Source organism: Mobula hypostoma, chromosome 8, assembly GCF_963921235.1.
Source record: "Mobula hypostoma chromosome 8, sMobHyp1.1, whole genome shotgun sequence".
Lineage (NCBI taxonomy): Eukaryota > Metazoa > Chordata > Chondrichthyes > Myliobatiformes > Myliobatidae > Mobula > Mobula hypostoma.
This window is the reverse complement of record NC_086104.1, coordinates 3,836,357-3,855,796: the sequence shown is the minus strand read 5'-3', so window position 1 is coordinate 3,855,796 and position 19,440 is coordinate 3,836,357. Positions and strand designations below refer to the sequence as shown.

The 19,440-nt window shown below is 46.7% G+C and overlaps 1 protein-coding gene across 1 annotated transcript; it reads right to left on the bottom strand.

Annotated features, from left to right (window-relative positions):
* Nucleotides 1-330: 330 nt before the first annotated feature.
* On the bottom strand, nucleotides 331-15,302 carry LOC134350033 (uncharacterized). Its single transcript, XM_063054942.1, has 3 exons — nucleotides 15,125-15,302; nucleotides 11,645-12,138; nucleotides 331-742 (listed from the first exon to the last, which is right to left on the bottom strand). The coding sequence occupies exons 2-3, from the start codon at nucleotides 12,130-12,132 to the stop codon at nucleotides 598-600; spliced, it is 633 nt and encodes a 210-aa protein (XP_062911012.1). The 5' UTR covers nucleotides 12,133-12,138; nucleotides 15,125-15,302; the 3' UTR covers nucleotides 331-597.
* Nucleotides 15,303-19,440: the final 4,138 nt, after the last annotated feature.

Genomic DNA, 19,440 nt, shown 5'->3' with positions numbered 1-19,440 from the left:
TTTCAATACAGAAAGGTGGTGGAAAAGTGTTGCAACATCATAAAGGAGCTTACCCATCCTGCTCATGGACTGTTTGTCCCACTCCCACCAGGGAGGAGGCTAGGTAGCATCCACACCAGGATCATCAACTCAAAAACAGGTACTTTTCCCTAGCAGTAAGGCTGATTAACACCTCTGCCCAGTAATCCACCCCTCCACACCCCCAACCACCGCTACTTTATTATTTCCTGTTGGAGTCACCTTATGTATGGACACTCCTGTGCCTAACATCACTTTACAATCAATCTGTGAATAGAAGCTATCTTATGAATTTATATTTAATGTGGTTTTTATTATTATCATGTTCTTTATCTTTTTGTATTTTTTTTTGTGCTGCATTGGGTCCGGAGAAACAATTCTTTCATTCTCCTTTACACTTGAGTTCTGGAGATGACATTGAACAATATTGGATTTTGACCTTGCACTTTAAAAGGGTGCACTGGATTTTTGAAGCTGCTTTCTTCCTGTGGAATCTGAACCCGTTCCTTGCCAAGCGAGAGACTCCAGCTGGACATGGTGCAAGTGTGGATTCCAGCACAGGGGCTGGCCATCCCTTCATTACGACTCTTTGCCGAGTGCAGATTCCAGGTGGTGTGACTTTCCCAGCTCCAAGGCCAATGAATCCGATGTCTGCTCCATTTGGTTTGAAAGGCAACGGATGGCCTGGAGCATTGTTTCCATCTTCCCAACCTTCTCCTTGAACCTGGGAAGGAGGAGCCATCAGAAAACACACATCATCCACAGCTCCAATCCTGGATCTTACATAGGAAGCACAAAGTTAACCCGCTCATAGCCTAAAACTGGTGCAATACTGAGGGCTTCATTCATGTTCCGGGCAGTCTTAGAAAATATAACCATATAATCATATAACAATTAAAGCATGGAAACAGGCCATCTCAGCCCTTCTAGTCTGTGCTGAACTCTTACTCTCACCTAGTCACACCAACCTGCACTCAGCCCATAACCGTCCATTCCTTTCCTGTCCATATAGCTATCCAATTTAACTTTAAACGACAATATCGAACCTGCCTCAACCACTTCTGCTGGAAGCTCGTTCCACACAGCTACCACTCTCTGAGTAAAGAAGTTCCCCCTCATGTTACCCCTAAACTTTTGCCCTTTAACTCTCAACTCATGTCCTCTTGTTTGAATCTCCCCAACTCTCAATAAAAAAAGCCTATCCACGTCAACTATCAATCCCCCTCATAATTTTAAACACCTCTATCAGTTCCCCCCTCAACCTTCTACGCTCCAAAGAATAAAGACCTATGTTTCATGAAAAATCTTAGCTAACCTGTTTATTTTTCAAGTAGGACAGCATTGAGTGTGTTTGAAATTGTCTTCAATCCATGTTATCACTGTCGTGGTGATTTGTGATGGATTAATGCTGGGAGAGTTTCACTCTGTGCCTGACCGTAGCAGTGTCTGATGAAACGGTGTTGAGGAAGCTTCATGCTGTGACTGACCCAGGGACTGTTTGATGGGATGGTGCAGAAGGTAGTTCACTCTGTCTCTGATCACAGGAGTGTGTGCTGGGATGGTGTACTGAAAGACCGGAAGATATAGGAATAGAATTAGGCCACTTCACCCATTAAGGCTGCTCTGCCATTTTATCACAGCTGACCCATTTTTCCTCTCAGCCCCAATCACCTGTCTTCTCCCTGTATCGCTTCACTCCCTGATACATCAAGTATCCATCAGCCTCTGACTTAAATATGCATAAAGACTTGGCCTCCACAGCTGCATGTGGCAGAGAATTCCACAAATTCACCAATTCCTTGGCTGAAGAAATTCCTCCCACCTCCATTCTAAAAGGATACCCCTCTGTTCTGAGGCCTCTGGTATTAGACTCTCCCAGCATTGGAAATATCCTCTCCACAACCACTCTATTAAAGCCCCTCACCATTCGATAAGTTTCTATGAGGTCACCCCTCACTCTTCTGAACTCCAGTGAATACAGGCCCAGAGCCATTAACCACTCTCCATTTGACAAGACAGTCAATCCTGTAATCATTTTCATGAACCACCTTTCAACCGTCTCCAGTTTCAACACATCCTTTCTCGGATAAGGGGCCCAAACCTGCTCATGAGGTCTCACCACAGCTTTATAAATCCTCAACATTACACTCTTGCTTTTATATTCTGGTCCTCTTGAAATGAATGCTCACATTGTATTTGTCTTCCTCGCCAAAGACTCAACCTGCAAATTAACCTTTCGGGAATTCTGCACAAGGATTCACAAGTCCCTTTGCAACTCAGTTTTTCATATCTTCATTCCATTTAGAAAATAGTCAACTTTTTCATTTCTTCTACCACAGTGCATGACCACACACTTCCCGACATTGTATTCCATCTGCCACTTCTTTGCCCATTCTCCTAATCTGTCTAAGTCCTTCTGAAGCCTCTCTATTTTCTCAGAACAACATGCTCCTCCACCTATCTTCATGTCTTCTGCAAACTTTGCAACAAAACCATTGATTCCATCATCCAAATCATCGACATATAATAGAAAAAATATCGATCCCAACACTGACTCCTGTGGAACACCACTAGTCACCAGCAGCCAAACAGAAAAGGCTCCCTTTATCCCATTCTTTACCTCCTGCCAGTCAGCCACTGCTTTATTCATGTTAGAATCTTTCCCGTCTCATAGCTTGTTATGCAGCCTCAGGTGTGGCACCTTATCAAACGTCTTCTTAAAATTGAAATATAGAAATCAACTGATTTTCCTTTGTCTAAGCGGCTTCTTATTTCTTCAAAAAATTCCAACAAATTTATCAAGCAAAATTTTACTTTGAGGAAACCAAGCTGACTATGGCTCATTTTAGCATGTGCCTCCAAGTACCCTGAGAACTCATCTTTGAAAATAGACTCCAACGTCTTCCCACTAACTGGCCTACATAGCAACATAGAGGGGAATAGAAAACCTACAGCACAATACATGCCTTTTGGCCGACAAAGCTGTGCTAAACATGTCCTTACCTTAGAAATTACCTAGGGTTACCCATAGCCCTCTATTTTTCTAAGCTACATGTACATATACAGGAGTCTCTTAAAAGACCCTATCGTATCCAACTCCACCACGGTCACCGGCAGCCCCTTCCACGCACTCACCACTCTCTGCGTAAAAAAACTTACCCCTGAGATCTCCTCTGTACCAACTTCCTTAAAACTGGGCCCTCTTGTGACAATCCACACGATCAATGCCTCTCATCATCTTGTAAACCTCTGTCAGGTCACCTCTCATCCTCCGCCGCTCCAAGGAAAAAAGGCCGAGTTCACTTCTCATAAGGCATGCTCCCCAATCCAGGCAACATCCTTGTAAATCTCCTCTGCACTTTTTCTTTGGTTTCCACATCCTTCCTGTAGTGAGGCGAACAGAACTGAGCGCAGTACTCCAAGTGGAGTCTGACCAGGGTCCTATAGAGTTGCAGCATTACCTCTCAGCTCTTAAAATCAATCCCATGATTGATGAAGGCCAATGCACCGTATGCCTTCCTAACCACAGAGTCAACCTGCGCAGCAGTTTTGAGTGTCCTATGGACTCGGACCCCAAGATCCCTCTGATCCTCCACACTGCCAAGAGTCTTACCATTAATACTACATTCTGCCATCATATTTGACCTACCAAAATGAACCATCTTATGCTTATCTGAGTTGAACTCCATCTGCCACTTCTCAGCCCAGTTTTGCATCCTATCAATTTCCCTTGTAACCTCTGACAGCCCTCCACACTATCCACAACAACTCCAACCTTTCTGTCATCAGCAAACTTACTAACCCATCCCTCTGCTTCTTCATCCAGGACATTTATAAAAATCACAAACAGTAGGGGTCCCATAACAGATCCCTGAGGCACTCCACTGGTGGCCGACCTCCATGCAGAATATGACCTGTCTACAACCACACTTTGTCTTCTGGGGCAAGCCAGTTCTGGATACACAAAGCAATGTCCTCTTGGATCCCATGCCTCCTTACTTTCTCAATACGCCTTGCATGGGGTACCTTATCTAATGCCGTGCTGAAATCCATATACACTATATCTACTGCTCTACCTTCATCAATGTATTTAGTCACATCCTCAAAAAATTCTATCAGGCTCGTAAGGCACGACCTGCCTTTGACAAAGCCATGCTGACTATTCCTAATTATATTATGCCTCTCCAAATATTCATAAATCCTGCCTTTCAGGATCTTTTCCATCAACTTACCATCCACTGAAGTAAGACTCACTGGTCTATAATTTCCTGGGTTATCTCTACTCCCTTTCTTGAATAAGGAAACAACATCTGCAACCCTTCAATCCTCCGGAACCTCTCCCGTCCCCATTGATGATGCAAAGATCATTGCCAGAGGCTCAGCAGTCTCCTCCCTTGCCTCCCACATTAGCCTGGGTACATCTCACCCAGTCCCGGCGATTTATCCAACTTGATGCTTTCCAAAAGCTCCAGCACATCCACTCCCTTAATATCTACATGCTTAAGTTTTTCAGTCCACTGTAAGTCATCCTCGCAATCGCCAAGATCCTGCTCCGTAGTGAATACGGAAGCAAAGTATTCATTAAGTACCTCTGCTATCTCCTCTGGTTCCATACACACCTTTCCACTGTCACAATTGATTGGTCCTATTCTCTCACAGCTTATCCTCTTACTCTTCACATACTTGTAGAATGCCTTGGGGTTTTCCTTAATCCTGCTCGCCAAGGCCTTCTCATGACCCCATCTGGCTCTCCTACTTTCATTCTTAAGCTCCTTCCAGCTAGCCTTATAATCTTCTAGAACACCATCATCACCTAGATTTTTAACCTTTCGTAAGCTCTTCTTTTCTTCTTGACTAGATGTACAACAGTCTTTGTACACCACGGCCTACAGTTCACTTTTTTCTATGTCTCTCCCTTCTTGAAGATTGGAATGACATTTGGAACTTTCCAATCTTCCAGAACCATTCCAGGATCTAGTGATTCATGAAAGGTCATTAATAATGCCTGCATAATCTCTTCAGCCACCTCTTTCAGAATCCTAGGGTGTACACCATCTGGTCCAGGTGACTTATTTACCATCATACCTTTCAGTTTCCCAAGAAACATCTCTCTAGTTATGGTAACTTCACACACTTCATGACATCTGACACCTGGAACTTCCACCATACTGCTAGTGTCCTTCACAGTGAAGACTGATGCAAAATACTTATTCAGTTCTTCTGCCCCATTACTAACTTTCCAATATCATTTTTCGATGGTCCAATATGCAATCTCTTTTAACCTTTATGTATCTGAAAAACTACTTTGGTATCCTCTTTAATATTTTTAGAACATAGAACATAGAATAGTACAGCACAGTACAGGCCCTTTGGCCCACAATGTTGTGCCGACCCTTAAACCCTGCCTCCCATATAACCCCCCACCTTAAATTCCTCCATATTCCTGTCTAGTAGTCTCTTAAATTTCACTGGTGTATCTGACTCCACCACTAACTCAGGCAGTGCATTCCACACACCAACCACTCTCTGAGTAAAAAAACCTTCCTCTAATATCCCCCTTGAACTTCCTACCCCTTACCTTAAAGCCATGTCCTCTTGTACTGAGCAGTGGTGCCCTGGGGAAGAGGCACTGGCTGTCCACTCTATCTACTCCTCTTAATATCTTGTATACCTCTATCATGTCTCCTCTCCTCTCATCCTTCTTCTCTCCAGAGAGTAAAGCCCTAGCTCCCTTAATCTCTGATCATAATGCATACTCTCTAAACCAGGCAGCATTCTGGTAAATCTCCTCTGTACCCTTTCCAATGCTTCCACATCCTTCCTATAGTGAGGTGACCAGAACTGGACACAGTACTCCAAGTGTGGCCTAACCAGAGTTTTATAGAGCTGCATCATTACATCGCGACTCTTAAACTCTATCCCTTGACTTATGAAAGTTAACACCCCATAAGCTTTCTTAACTACCCTATCTACCTGTGAGGTAACTTTCAGGGATCTATGGACATATACCCCCAGATCACTCTGCTCCTCCACACTGCCAAGTATCCAGCCATTTACTTTGTACTCTGCCTTGGAGTTTGTCCTTCCAAAGTGTACCACCTCACACTTCTCTGGGTTGAACTCCATCTGCCACTTCTCAGCCCACTTCTGCACCCTATCAATGTCTCTCTGCAATCTACGACAATCCTCTACACTATCCACAACACCACCAACCTTTGTGTCATCTGCAAATTTGCCAACCCACCCTTCTACCCCCATGTCGTTAATAAAAATCATGAAAAGCAGAGATCCCAGAACCGATTCTTGTCGGACACCACTCGTCACATCCCTCCAATCCGAATGTACTCCCTCCACCACCCTCTGCTTTCTGCAGGCGAGCCAATTCTGAATCCACCTAGCCAAACTTCCCTGGATTCCATGCCTTCTGACTTTCTGAATAGCCTACCATGTGGAACCTTGTCAAATGCCTTACTAAAATCCATGTAGATCACATCCACTGCACTACCCTCATCTATATGCCTGGTCACCTCCTCAAAGAACTCTATCAGGCTTATTAGACACGATAAGCCCTTCACAAAGCCATACTGACTCTCCCTGATCAGACCATGATTCTCTAAATGCACAGAGATCCTATCTCTAAGAATCTTTTCCAACAGCTTTCCCACCACAGACGTAAGGCTCACTGGTCTATAATTACCCGGACTATCCCTACTACCTTTTTTGAACAAGGGGACAACATTCGCCTCCCTCCAATCCTCTAGTACCATTCCCGTAGACAACGAGGACATCAAGATCCTAGCCAGAGGCTCAGCAATCTCCTCCCTCACCTCGTGGAGCAGGCTGGGGAATGTTCTGTCAGGCCCCGGGGACTTATCCGTCCTAATGTATTTTAACAACCCCAACACCTCCTCTCCCTTAATATCAACATGCTCCAGAACATCAACCTCACTCATATTGTCCTCACCTTCATCAAGTTCCCTCTCATTGGTGAATACAGAAGAGAAGTATTCATTGAGGACCTCGCTCACTTCCACAGCCTCCAGGCACACCTTCCCAACTTTATCTCTAATTGGTCCTACCTTCACTCCTGTCATCATTTTGTTCTTGACATAATTGAAGAATGCCTTGGTGTTTTCCTTTACTCTACTCACAAAGGCCTTCTCATGCCCCCTTCTTAACCATATAACCATATAACAATTACAGCATGGAAACAGGCCATCTCGGCCCTTCTAGTCCGAGAAGAACTCTTTCTTCTTGCTCTCCTCAGCCCTTCTTAAGCTCCTTTCTTGTATGCTGCCTTCTTCTACCTGACTAGATTTTCCACCTCACTTGTCACCCATGGTTCCTTCACCCCACCATTCTTTATCTTCCACTCTGCAACAAATTTATCCCTAACATCCAGCAAGAGATCCCTTAACATCGACCATATGTCCATAGTACATTTCCCTGCATTTAGCTAGCTTACTTTTGTATTCAGAGGGTGAAGCTTAGTATGATCGTGCCTAATTGCGACCCCTTTGCCTGCATCTTTGGAAGCAGCTCTATTTCTATCTTTAATATCCTTTTTTTCTCCCTTTTCAGGGTTCTGTTGAAGACCCTGACCTGGAGTTACATGCTGATATCAGTTCATGGTGGGAATGAAGCCCATTCTCGGGTCCTCACGAAATATGCCAAGGACGAAGCCAAGAAGAGTAGCGCGCCTTCAGGGTGCCGGATTTTCATGGCTCTAGAAGTGAGCAGGTTCGAGGTCGGTGCCACCACAGAAAACTGGTGTGTTGTGGGAGACGGAAGAACGTAAGCAGTGAGCTAGCTGCTGCCTGTGTGCCCAAAGACCCAAGATCTTTGGGCACAGAGCTCGGAAAAAGCAATACAGCGGACTTTTAACACCATAAATCGGTGAGCTGTTTTGTTATGTCCCCCCTATTGCTGTGAAACGGGGACACCTCTTCTTCTCTTATTAGGGAGAGAGAGAGCCTGTGGTATATCGAATACTGGGTTAATGAGTAGTCTTTGGGTACAGCAGATCTGTGTCTTTATTGATGCTTTGCCAAATGCTTGAGTACTTGGTAGAGGGTGCTGATGCTTTTTTTGCTGGTGGGGGAGGCGGGGTTGTTGCTTTGCAGCAGCTTCTGCGTGGAAGTAGGGAGCTGGGGGGGCTTTGGGGTTCTAATTTTTAACTGCCATTCATTCTTGGGACACTCCTCTGTTTTCGTGGATGTTTCCAAGAAAAAGAATTTCAGGATGTATATTGCATATATTTCTCTGACATTAAATTGAACCTATTGAACCTATTCCATTTTTATCTTAATTACTTTTTTAGTTGCACTGTTGGTTTTTAAAAACTTCCCAATCCTCTAACTTCCCATTAATGTTTGTTCTATTATATATCTTCTCTTTGGCTTTTATTTTGGCTTTGACTTCTCTTGTTAGCCACGGTTGTGTCATCTTTCCTTTAGAATACTTCTTCCTCTTTGGGATGTGTTTATCCTGCGCCTTCTGAATTGCTTCCAGTATTTCCAGCCATTGCTGCTCTGTCATCATCCATGCCAGTGCTCTTTTCCAATCAACTCTGGTCAACTTCTGTCATACGTCTCTGTAATTCCCTTTACTCCACTGTAATACTGAAACATCTAATGTTAGCTTCTCCTTCTCAAATTTCAGGATAAATTTGATTACTGTCCCCTAAGGGTTCTTTTACCTTCTGCTCTCTAATCAATTCTGGTTCATTGTACAACACCCAATCCAGAATAGCTGATCCCCTAGTGGGCTCAACCACGAGCTGCTCTAAAAAGGCATCTCATAGGCCTTTTAGAAGTTCCCTCTCTTGGAATCTAACACCAACCTGATTTTCCCACTCCTTGTTGTTGTTCAGTTGTTAAGTCGAGTCTGAGTCTTTGTGGCATCATGGACTCCGGCACACCAACCCTATTTGTTGGAAACTCCCAATCTACCCATGATTATTGAAATCCCACATGACTATCGTAACATTGCCCTTTTGGCATACATTTTCTATCTCTCATTGTAATTTGTAGACCGCATCCTACAAATGGGGGTCTTTATATGACTACCATCAAGGTCTCTTTACCATTGCAGTTCCTTAGCTCGTACCACAATGATTCAACACCTTCTGATCCTCTGTCATCTCATTCTAATGGTTTGTTTTCAGTTTTTACCAACAGAGCAACTCGGCTGCCTCTGCCTTTTTGCCTGTCCTTTTGGTGCAATATGTATTCTTGGACATTCAGCACCAAGCTATAATCTTCCTTCAGCCATGATTCAGTGATACTTATGTCATCATAAGTACTATTCTCCAACTGTGCTACAAGTTCATCTGTCTTATTTGTTATACTGCATGCATTCAAACATAATGCTTTCTGTCCTTTTTGATTTTGTCCACCTTTTACATTGCAACCTATCCTGTACTCTGCAATTTTGCCATATCAATAGCCTCACCTCTACACATGTCTCTGCTTGTAAACCAGCTACCTCATCTTCAGCAGTTTCCTAGGATATTTGTTGCATGGAAATATCTGCAGCTCAGGACACCAGTCACACCATGCTCAACCTTTTGATTCCTAATTATGTCTGAGCTCTTACCAACATCTGTCTCCACAGTCTCTCCACTATCTGTTCTGGCACTGGTTCCCAATCCCCAGTAACTCTAGTTTAAACCCCACCATGCAGCATTAACAAACTTTCCCAATAGGATATTAGTCCCCGTCCAATTCAGGTGCAAACTGTCCCTTCTGAACAAGTCCCACCTTCCCTGGAAAAGAGTTCAATGATCCAAAAATCTCATGCCCTCCCTCCCACTCCAACTATGCAGCCACTGTATAATACAGTTAAACTGTATAATCTTCCTAGTTCTGGCCTCACTAGCTCAACACAATATTCGCAATTCTGACATCACAACCCTGGAGGTCCTGCCCTCTAGCTTTGCAACTAACTCCCTGAACTCCCTATGCTGAACCTTGTCACTTGTCTCACCCATGTCATTGGCACCTACATGGACCGCGACGTCTGGCTGTTCACCCTCCTACTTAAGAATGCTGAGAACTCGATCTGAGATATCCTTGACTCTGGCAACAGGGTGGCAAATACCATCCAACAATCTCGTTCCCACCCACGGGACCTTCTGGCTGTTCCCCTAACTAACAGTTCTCCTACCACCACAGCATGTCATTTCTCCCCACTTCCCGTCCGAGTCCCAGAGGCAGGCTCAGTGCCAGACCCAACCACTGTGACTTTCCTCTGTTAGATAAACCCCTCTCAACAGTATCCAAAGTGTTGAGGGGGATGGCCACAGGGGTACTCTGCACTGGATCCGTAACCCCTTTCCCCTTCCTGACTGTCACCCAGTTTCCTGTGTCCTGCACCTTGGGTGTAACTACCTCTCTATATGACTGATCTATCACTCTTCATCTCCTGAATGATCAGGATTTCATCCAGTTCCAGCTTCAACTCCTTAACAAGGTTTGTTTGAAGCTACTGTTGAATGCACTTCTCACAGTTGCAGTGGTCAGAGACACTGGCGGTCTCCCAGCTTTCTCATAACCTAGAAGAGGTGCATTGCACTATCCTGCCTGAAATCTCTAGTGTCCTAACTGAGAAGAAATGAAGAGTGGAAGGAGAAAAAAGAACCTAACCAAGAGCATTTATTTCCCTTGCTTTCTCTGCCTGAACCCTCTCCTCACTGAAGATCTAAAGCCTCAAGATCACCACTCTAACTCTGTCTTCTCAGACAATGGGTGCTGTGCCTGCCCCTGCCTTCCTTCAATTTGCTCTTGCTAATCAATCCCAAACACCAATTGGTCACTGTTAAACCTCTATTTTGCTGAAGCAACCCACTGCTTTCTTTTCTACTCGAGTTATGGACCTGAGTGAAATCCGCCCCCCTCTCAAATTTCTTGACTGCAGCTAAGAAGATTGTAGTCCAGCGTTGGAAACCTCCCCATCATATTTCAAATACTCACTGGCTTCAGAGCTTTTTGGACATTTCTTACCTGGAACTTTCATCAGCAAGAGTAAATGATGCACGACCAAACACAATCTTAATGTGGACATTAAGATTGGACAACTTTGGTATCTAACTTAAAAAAATCTTTTGTTAAAATAGGAATGCTTTGTCTGTGTATGTACTACTATTCAGTTGATTGGTGGAGGGGAGAGGGATGGGGGGGAGAGAGGGGTGGAGAGGGGACGGTGATGAAGGTTGGGGGGTGGCTGGGTTAAACAGTCAAAATGTAATTGGCAACTGGTTGTATTGAATGTAATTTGTTGGTGTTGCAATAAAAAATTAATAATAAAAAAAAACGAAAAAAAAAATTTCAATGTCTGGATTGATTGCTGGTCAAAACTTAAAGGGAGCTTCACTCTGTTTCTGATCTTGGGAGTGTATGATGGGATGGTGTAGAGCGATCTTCACTCTTAGTCTGTCCCGGGAGTGTGTGATGGGATTGTGTGGAGTGATCTTCACTCTTGGGCTGATCCAGGAGTGTACGATGGGACAGTGTATCTCACCTGTACTCTCACTTTTTGGAAATCCTTTCACCCCCCTGGTGATGAACCCAGCCAGTAATGAACTATCACCCTTTGGTTTGCATTCATGGCGGTAACCGGCACTGACCTGGCGAGAAGACTTTCTGTGGGCTGCTGTGCCTCAAGACTCGCCCTGATCTCCTCCATGATGTTGTCGGACACCGCATTCTGCTGCTGGACGTCCAGCAGGCCTTTGGAAATCACCGACTGGTAGCTGCCTCTCCCTATATCCTCCTCCACTGCCACCATGAGACTTTCCAAGGCAGAGCCGGTACCATCCATCAATCCCTTCAGAGGGCTCAGATCCTCCTGAGTGGCCAGATCGGCTCCCGGCTGCCCACCGGGTGTGGTCACTGTGCTGGTCAGCAGGGTGATGGAGCAGGAGCCCAAGACCTGGTCCTGGCCCGGCACCAGGAGCCAGGTCACATCATCAGCCAGAACCGATTCATTTAACATCAGGGGGAAGACCAAATCCCCAGGCTTGATCTCTGATCCATGACGTTCTCCGCTCTGACCGCAAGTGCCAGGGAGAAACACTGTTGCAAGTGCCCACAGCAGGGACCAGTCAAACCTCATGATGGGCTAGAGATGGGAAGGATAGTTATACTTCAAAATCACATCTACACCCTCTGTACATAGAACAGTGCAGCACAGAACAGGTCCTTCAGACCATGATGTGTCAGAATTTTAACTGACTCCAAAATCAATCTAACCCTCCCCTCCCACAGAACCCTCATTTCCTCTTTAATCAAAGTGTCTCTCTGAGGTTCTATTAAATGTCTCTAATGTATCTGCCTCTACCATCAACTGGGGACTGTATTTATCCAAGAAACCCACAACATTTCACCAGGCTCAGGACAGCTCCCACCCCACTGTTACACTCCTTCCATCTTCCTCAGTCCCCCATTCACCTTCACTCCAGCTCTCCCTCTCTCACTCCATCTCTCCCACTCTCCCTCCCTCACTCCCACTCTCCCTCCCTCATTCCATCTGTCCCACTCTTCCTTCCTCACTCCATCTCTCTCACTCTGCCTCCCTCACTCCCACTCTCCCTCCCATTCCCACTCTCCCTCCCTCACTCCATCTCCCTCCCTCACTCCATCTCCCTCCCTCACTCCCTCTCTCCCACTCTCCCACTCTCCCTCCCTCACTCCCACTTTCCCTCCCTCTGTCCCTCTCTCTCACTCTCCCTCCCTCACTCCCACTCTCTCACTCTCCCTCCCTCACTCCCACTCTCCCTCCCTCACTCCATCTCCCTCCCTCACTCCCACTTTCACTCCCTCACTCCCACTCTCTCACTCTCCATCCCTCACTCCCACTCTCCCACTCTCCCTCCCTCACTCCCTCTCTCTCACTCTGCCTCCCTCACTCCCACTCTCCCTCCCTCACTCCCACTCTCCCTCCCTCACTCCATCTCCCTCCCTCACTCCCTCTCTCTCACTCTGCCTCCCCCACTCCCACTCTCCCTCCCTCACTCCATCTCCCTCCCTCACTCCATCTCTCTCCCTCACTCCCTCTCTCCCACTCTCCCACTCTCCCTCCCTCACTCCCACTTTCCCTCCCTCACTCCCTCTCTCTCACTCTCCCTCCCTCACTCCCACTCTCCCTCCCTCACTCCATCTCCCTCCCACTCTCTCACTCTCCATCCCTCACTCCCACTCTCCCTCCCTCACTCCCTCTCTCTCACTCTGCCTCCCTCACTCCCACTCTCCCTCCCTCACTCCCACTCTCCCTCCCTCACTCCCTCTCTCTCACTCTCCCTCCCTCACTCCCACTCTCTCACTCTCCCTCCCTCACTCCCACTCCCTCAATCTCCCTCCCTCACTCCCACTCTCCCTCCCTCACTCCATCTCCCTCCCTCTCTCCCACTCTCTCACTCTCCATCCCTCACTCCCACTTTCACTCCATCTCTCCCACTCTCCCTCCCTCACTCCATCTCCCTCCCTCTCTCCCACTCTCCCTCCATCTCTCCCACTCTCCCTCACTCACTCCCTCTCTCCCACTCTCCCTCCCTCACTCCATCTCTCCCTCCCTCACTCCATCTCCCTCCCTCACTCCCTCTCTCCCACTCTCCCACTCTTCCTCCCTCACTCCCACTTTCCCTCCCTCTCTCCCTCTCTCTCACTCTCCCTCCCTCACTCCCACTCTCTCACTCTCCCTCCCTCACTCCCACTCTCCCTCCCTCACTCCCACTCTCCCTCCCTCACTTCATCTCCCTCCCTCACTCCCACTTTCACTCCCTCACTCCCACTCTCTCACTCTCCCTCCCTCACTCCCACTCTCCCTCCCTCACTCCCTCTCTCCCACTCTCCCTCCCTCACTCCCACTTTCCCACCCTCACTCCCTCTCTCTCACTCTCCCTCCCTCACTCCCACTCTCCCTCCCTCACTCCATCTCCCTCCCTCTCTCCCACTCTCTCACTCTCCATCCCTCACTCCCACTCTCCCACTCTCCCTCCCTCACTCCCACTCTCCCTCCCTCACTCCATCTCCCTCCCTCACTCCCTCTCTCTCACTCTCCCTCCCTCACTCCCACTCTCTCACTCTCCCTCCCTCACTCCCACTCTCCCTCCCTCACTCCATCTCCCTCCCTCACTCCCACTTTCACTCCCTCACTCCCACTCTCTCACTCTCCCTCCCTCACTCCCACTCTCCCTCCCTCACTCCCTCTCTCCCACTCTCCCTCCCTCACTCCCACTTTCCCTCCCTCACTCCCACTCTCTCACTCTCCCTCCCTCACTCCCACTCTCCCTCCCTCACTCCCTCTCTCCCACTCTCCCTCCCTCACTCCCACTTTCCCTCCCTCACTCCCACTCTCTCACTCTCCCTCCCTCACTCCATCTCCCTCCCTCTCTCCCACTCTCTCACTCTCCCTCCCTCACTCCATCTCCCTCCCTCACTCCCACTCTCCCACTCTCCCTCTCTCACTCCCTCTCTCTCACTCTGCCTCCCTCACTCCCACTCTCCCTCCCTCACTCCATCTCCCTCCCTCACTCCCTCTCTCTCACTCTCCCTCCCTCACTCCCACTCTCTCACTCTCCCTCCCTCACTCCCACTCTCCCTCCCTCACTCCATCTCCCTCCCTCTCTCCCACTCTCTCACTCTCCATCCCTCACTCCCACTTTCACTCCATCTCTCCCACTCTCCCTCACTCCATCTCCCTCCCTCTCTCCCACTCTCCCTCCATCTCTCCCACTCTCCCTCACTCACTCCCTCTCTCCCACTCTCCCTCCCTCACTCCATCTCTCCCACTCTCCCTCCCTCACTCCCACTCTCCCTCCCTCACTCCATCTCTCCCTCCCTCACTCCATCTCCCTCCATCACTCCATCTCCCTCCCTCCCTCACTCCATCTCCCTCCATCACTCCCACTCTCCCTCCATCACTCCATCTCTCCCTCCCTCTCTCCATCTCTCCCTTTCTCACTCCCACTCTCTCCCTCACTCCATCTCTCCCTCTCTCACTGGCAGAATATTACCTTGGACTCACACAGCTATGAATCAGACAGACCCTTGTCTCCCAGCCACTCCTGCCCTGCACTCGTTCCCTGGTGGTCTCTGGCCGTTGGTACCTCCCTTGCCCTTCCGCAGTCCCTCTGAGGCCGACCGACGGCTGCAGGGGAACGGCTCGGTTCTCCTCTCCTGGTGCTGAGATGTTCTGGCCTCCTGTTCCTTGTCGATTTATTTTCTATTGGATGCTTTATTTCAGTTCCTGAACATCTGTGATATGTTAATGACTGGCAGATTGGACTGCTGGCCCAGACCAAAGAACAACAAACACTGGCTTACCAGATGTTTCTTAAAGGCCCAGCAACAGAAACACATGTTTATAAATAAATACGTCACTGGAAAAGCTTCGAATGCCAGCAGGAGCCCGAGATATTTCCCTCTGTGATCTTGGCTTGGTCTTCTCAAAGTTCAAAGTTCAAAATTCAAATTTCATCTAAGCTCAGTATCAAGGTATGCATATAGAACCAGTCTGATGGACCTGTATACTAGCCTGAAGTTCCTTTTCTTGCAGCATTTATCGGGTAAAAATAAAATACAACAGAATTCTCTGTCATCGAAACGTTGGTTATAATCGATACTCGGACATGCTGGAAGGTCGAGAGACTTTATTCGTCATATATGCCAGGAAAGTACGAGATCCTTTTTTGCACCTTATTGTTTGCCTGCACTGCACTTTCTCCGTAACTGTAAAACTTTATTCTGCAGTTTGTTATTCTGTTACCTCGTTGTACCTCAAAACACTGATGTAATGATCAATTATGAACTGTGTACACAACAAGCTTTTCACTCCATCTCAGTGTGACAATAATAGACCAATTGTCTCTCCCTCTCCTCAACTCCTTACCCTATAATCCTCCAGCACCCCCTTGTTCCCAAATTCAGTCCCCCTTCCAATGACTTCCTATGCCTGAACCAAAAAATTCCGACCTCCCTGTTGAAACCTCACTTTCTTCTCTCTGCATTTTTGACTTGGGACTGTTATTAGAATTGGTTTATTATTGTCACCTGTACCAAGATACAGTGAAAAGCGTGTCATGCATGCTGTTCATGCAGATCAGATGAGGTGCACTGAGGTAGAACAATGTAAAACAATAGCGATAGGAATATTGTGTTCAGTTCTGATTAGATTATGAGAACACTCAATCCTCTTTTATTGTCATTTAGAAATACATACATGCATTAAGAAATGATACAGCATTTCTCCGGAGTGATATCACAGAAAACAAGACAGACCAAAGAGTAACACTGACAGAACTATATAATTATAACATACAGTTACAGCAGTGCAAAGCAATACCATAATTTGATAAAGAACAGACCATGGGCACAGTTAAAAAAAAGTCTCAAAGTCCCGAGTCGATCGACTCCCGAGTCCTCGATAGCCGGCGGCAAAAGGAAGAAACTCCCTGCCATAAACCTCCAGGCACCATCAACTTGCTGATACCTTGGAAGCAGCCGACCCCAGCCGACACTGAGTCCATCCATCCGAAAACTCCGAGCTTCCGACCAGCCTCTCCGATACAGCCTCCCGAGCGCCATCCTCTGCCGAGCACCTTCAACCTCTCCCCGGCCGCTGAAACACACAAAGCCGAGGATTTCGGGGCCTTCAGCTCCGGAGATTCCGGTTTCCACACAGTAGCAGCGGCAGCGAAGCCGGCATTTCAGAAGTTTTCTGGATGTTCCTCCGTACTCTCACGTCTGTCTCCATCAAATCAGGATTGTGCACGGTTCCCTACTTGACAGATAACAGATATTCATCACCGAAGTGGCTGCGCGCGCTGTCGTCACGCCGCCATCTTGTCCCCCCTCCTCCTTATTATAGGAAGGATGTGGAAGCTTTAGAGAGAGTGCAGAGGAGATTTGCCAGCATGTTGCCTGGATTAGAGAGCATGTCTTATGAGGAAAAGTTGAGTGAGCCTTGGGTTTTTCTCTTTGGACTGAAGAAGGATGAAAGGTGACATGAGAGAGGCGTACAAGATGATAAAAGGTGTAGATCGAGTGGACATCTGTATGGAAATTGCTAATACGGGTGGGTATAATTTTAAGGAGCTTGGAGGAAAATATAGGGGTAGAGGTAGGTTCTTTATAAAGACAGCAGTGGGTGTGTGGAATGCTCTGCCAGGGATGTTGGTGGTAGAAGCAGATACATAAGAGCGTTTAAGAATCAGTTAGATAGGCACGTGGATGATAGAAAGATGGAGGTTTATGTAGGAGGGAAGGGTTCGATTAATCTTGGAGTAGGTTAAAAGGTCAGCAGAACATCATGGGCCAAAGTGCCTGTACTGTGCTGTAATGTTCTATGTTTTGTGTTCTATGTTGTAACATAGGGTTAAAATCCAGCTGTTTGTTACAGTGGTCAGAGTCTCACCGATGGCGCCTGAGATCTGGAAATATCCAAAGCTGTAAAAAATCCCAGTGTGATGAAGGGCAGGGGGTATCCCAGGGGAACCAAACTTGAGTCCCACCAAACAGTCTGCTGTTGGAATGTTGGCGTCTTTCCGGGAAAGAGTGTGTGTTCCTGGAGAAGCTGACATCATCCAGACAAATTTTAGTTCCAACACTCGGTAAAAGTTCTGTTTTTAATCTTGCAGCTTCTTCCTCTTGACCCAGTGTGAACATAGGAATGAGGGTGAACGGTAGGCCCCACAGTTATATATTAATTTTTAAGAGATACCACACAATAACAGGGCCTATCAGCCCAATGAGACCACGCTGGCTGATTATATCATCTAATCAAATAGCCTCCTAACCTGTACATCTGTGGAATGTGGGACAAAACTGCAGCACCCAGTTTGCAGATGATACAAAGATAGGTGGAGGGGTAGGTGGTTCTGAGAAAGTAGAGAGGCTACAGAAGGACTTACATAGACTCAGAGAATGGGCAAAGAAGAGGCAGATGAAATATAGTGTCCGGAAGTGAATGGTCATGCACTTTGGTAGAAAAAATGAAAGGGTTGACTATTTTCTAAATGGAAAGAAAATACAAAATTCTGAGGTCCAAAGGGATTTTGGAGTCCTTGTGCAGGATTGCCTAAAGGTTAATTTGCATGTTGAGTATGTGGCGTGGAAGACAAATGCAATGTTAACATTCACTTCAAGAGGATGTAAAATGGAGGCTTTATAAGGCACTGGTGAGGCCTCACTTGGAGTATTGTCAGCAGTTTTGGGCTTCTGAGAAAGGAGGTGCTGAAACTGGAACGGGTTCTAAGGAGGTTCATGGAAATGATTCCAGGATTGAACAACTTGTCATATGAAGAACATTTGATAGCTGTGGGCCTGTATTCACTGGAAATCAGAAGAATGAGGAGTGACCTATTTAAAACCTATCAAGTGGTGAAAGGCCTTGTTAGAGTGGATGTGAAGAGGATGTTTCCTATGATGGGAGAGTCTAAGACCAGAGGACAACCTCAGAAAAGAGGGACGTCCTTTTGAAATGAAGCAGAAGAGGAATTTCTTTAGCCAGACAGTTATGAGTCATTGGAATTCTTTGCCACAGGCAGCTGTGGAGGCCAAGTCTTTCTGTATAATTAAGGCAGAGGTTGATAGATTCTTAATTGGTCAGGGCAGGAAGGGATACGGAGAGAAGGCAGGAGATTGGGGCTGAGAGGGAAAATGGGTCAGCATTGATGAAATAGCAGAGCAGGCTTGATGGGCTAAATGGCCAAATTCTGTTCCTATATCTCGTGGTCTTATACATAATTGGAATTGTTTTATTATTGTCACATGTACCGAGACACAGTGAAAAGCTTGTCTTGTATGGTGTTCACGTAGATCAGATTACACAGTGTATTGAGGTAGAACAAGGTAAAACAATAGCAATGCAGAATAAAGTATAACCGCTACAGAGAAAGTGCGGTGCAGACAGACAACGCAGTTAATCTGACAATACCATAAGACCATAACGCACAGGAGCAAGATTAGTCCAGTGGCCCATCGTGTTTGCTGCACCATTCGATCATGGCTGATTTATTTTCCTGCTCAACACCATTCTTCTGCTTTCCCTCCATAACCTTTGATGCCCTGACTAATCAAGAACGTATGAACCTCTGCTTTAAATACACCCAAGGAATTGGCCTCCACAATCGTCAGTTATTCTTGAGAATAAATGTCCCAACCTATCCACTCCTTGACACATCACTCCTTAAATCTTTTCTGCAACCTCGATTTTAAGATTAAGATCAGCTTTGTTTGTGACATGTACATTAGAACATACAGGGAAATACAACATTTTGTGTCAAATCGAGTCAGATCAGTAAGAATTATGCAGGGGTCAGCCACTAGTGTCACCAGCTTCACAGAGGCTTGGAAATGCAGGACTGGTTAGGCCACACTTGGAGTATTGGGAGCTGTTTTGAGCCCCTTATAATACTATGCCCAT

Coding starts and splice junctions, on each gene's coding strand:
- LOC134350033 (XM_063054942.1), bottom strand. CDS start 12,132: ATGAGGTTTGACTGGTCCCTGCTGTGGGCACTTGCAACAGTGTTTCTC. Junction 743..11,644: donor ACAGAAAGTCTTCTCGCCAG/GTCAGTGCCGGT, acceptor CCTCCTTCCCAG/GTTCAAGGAGAAGGTTGGGA.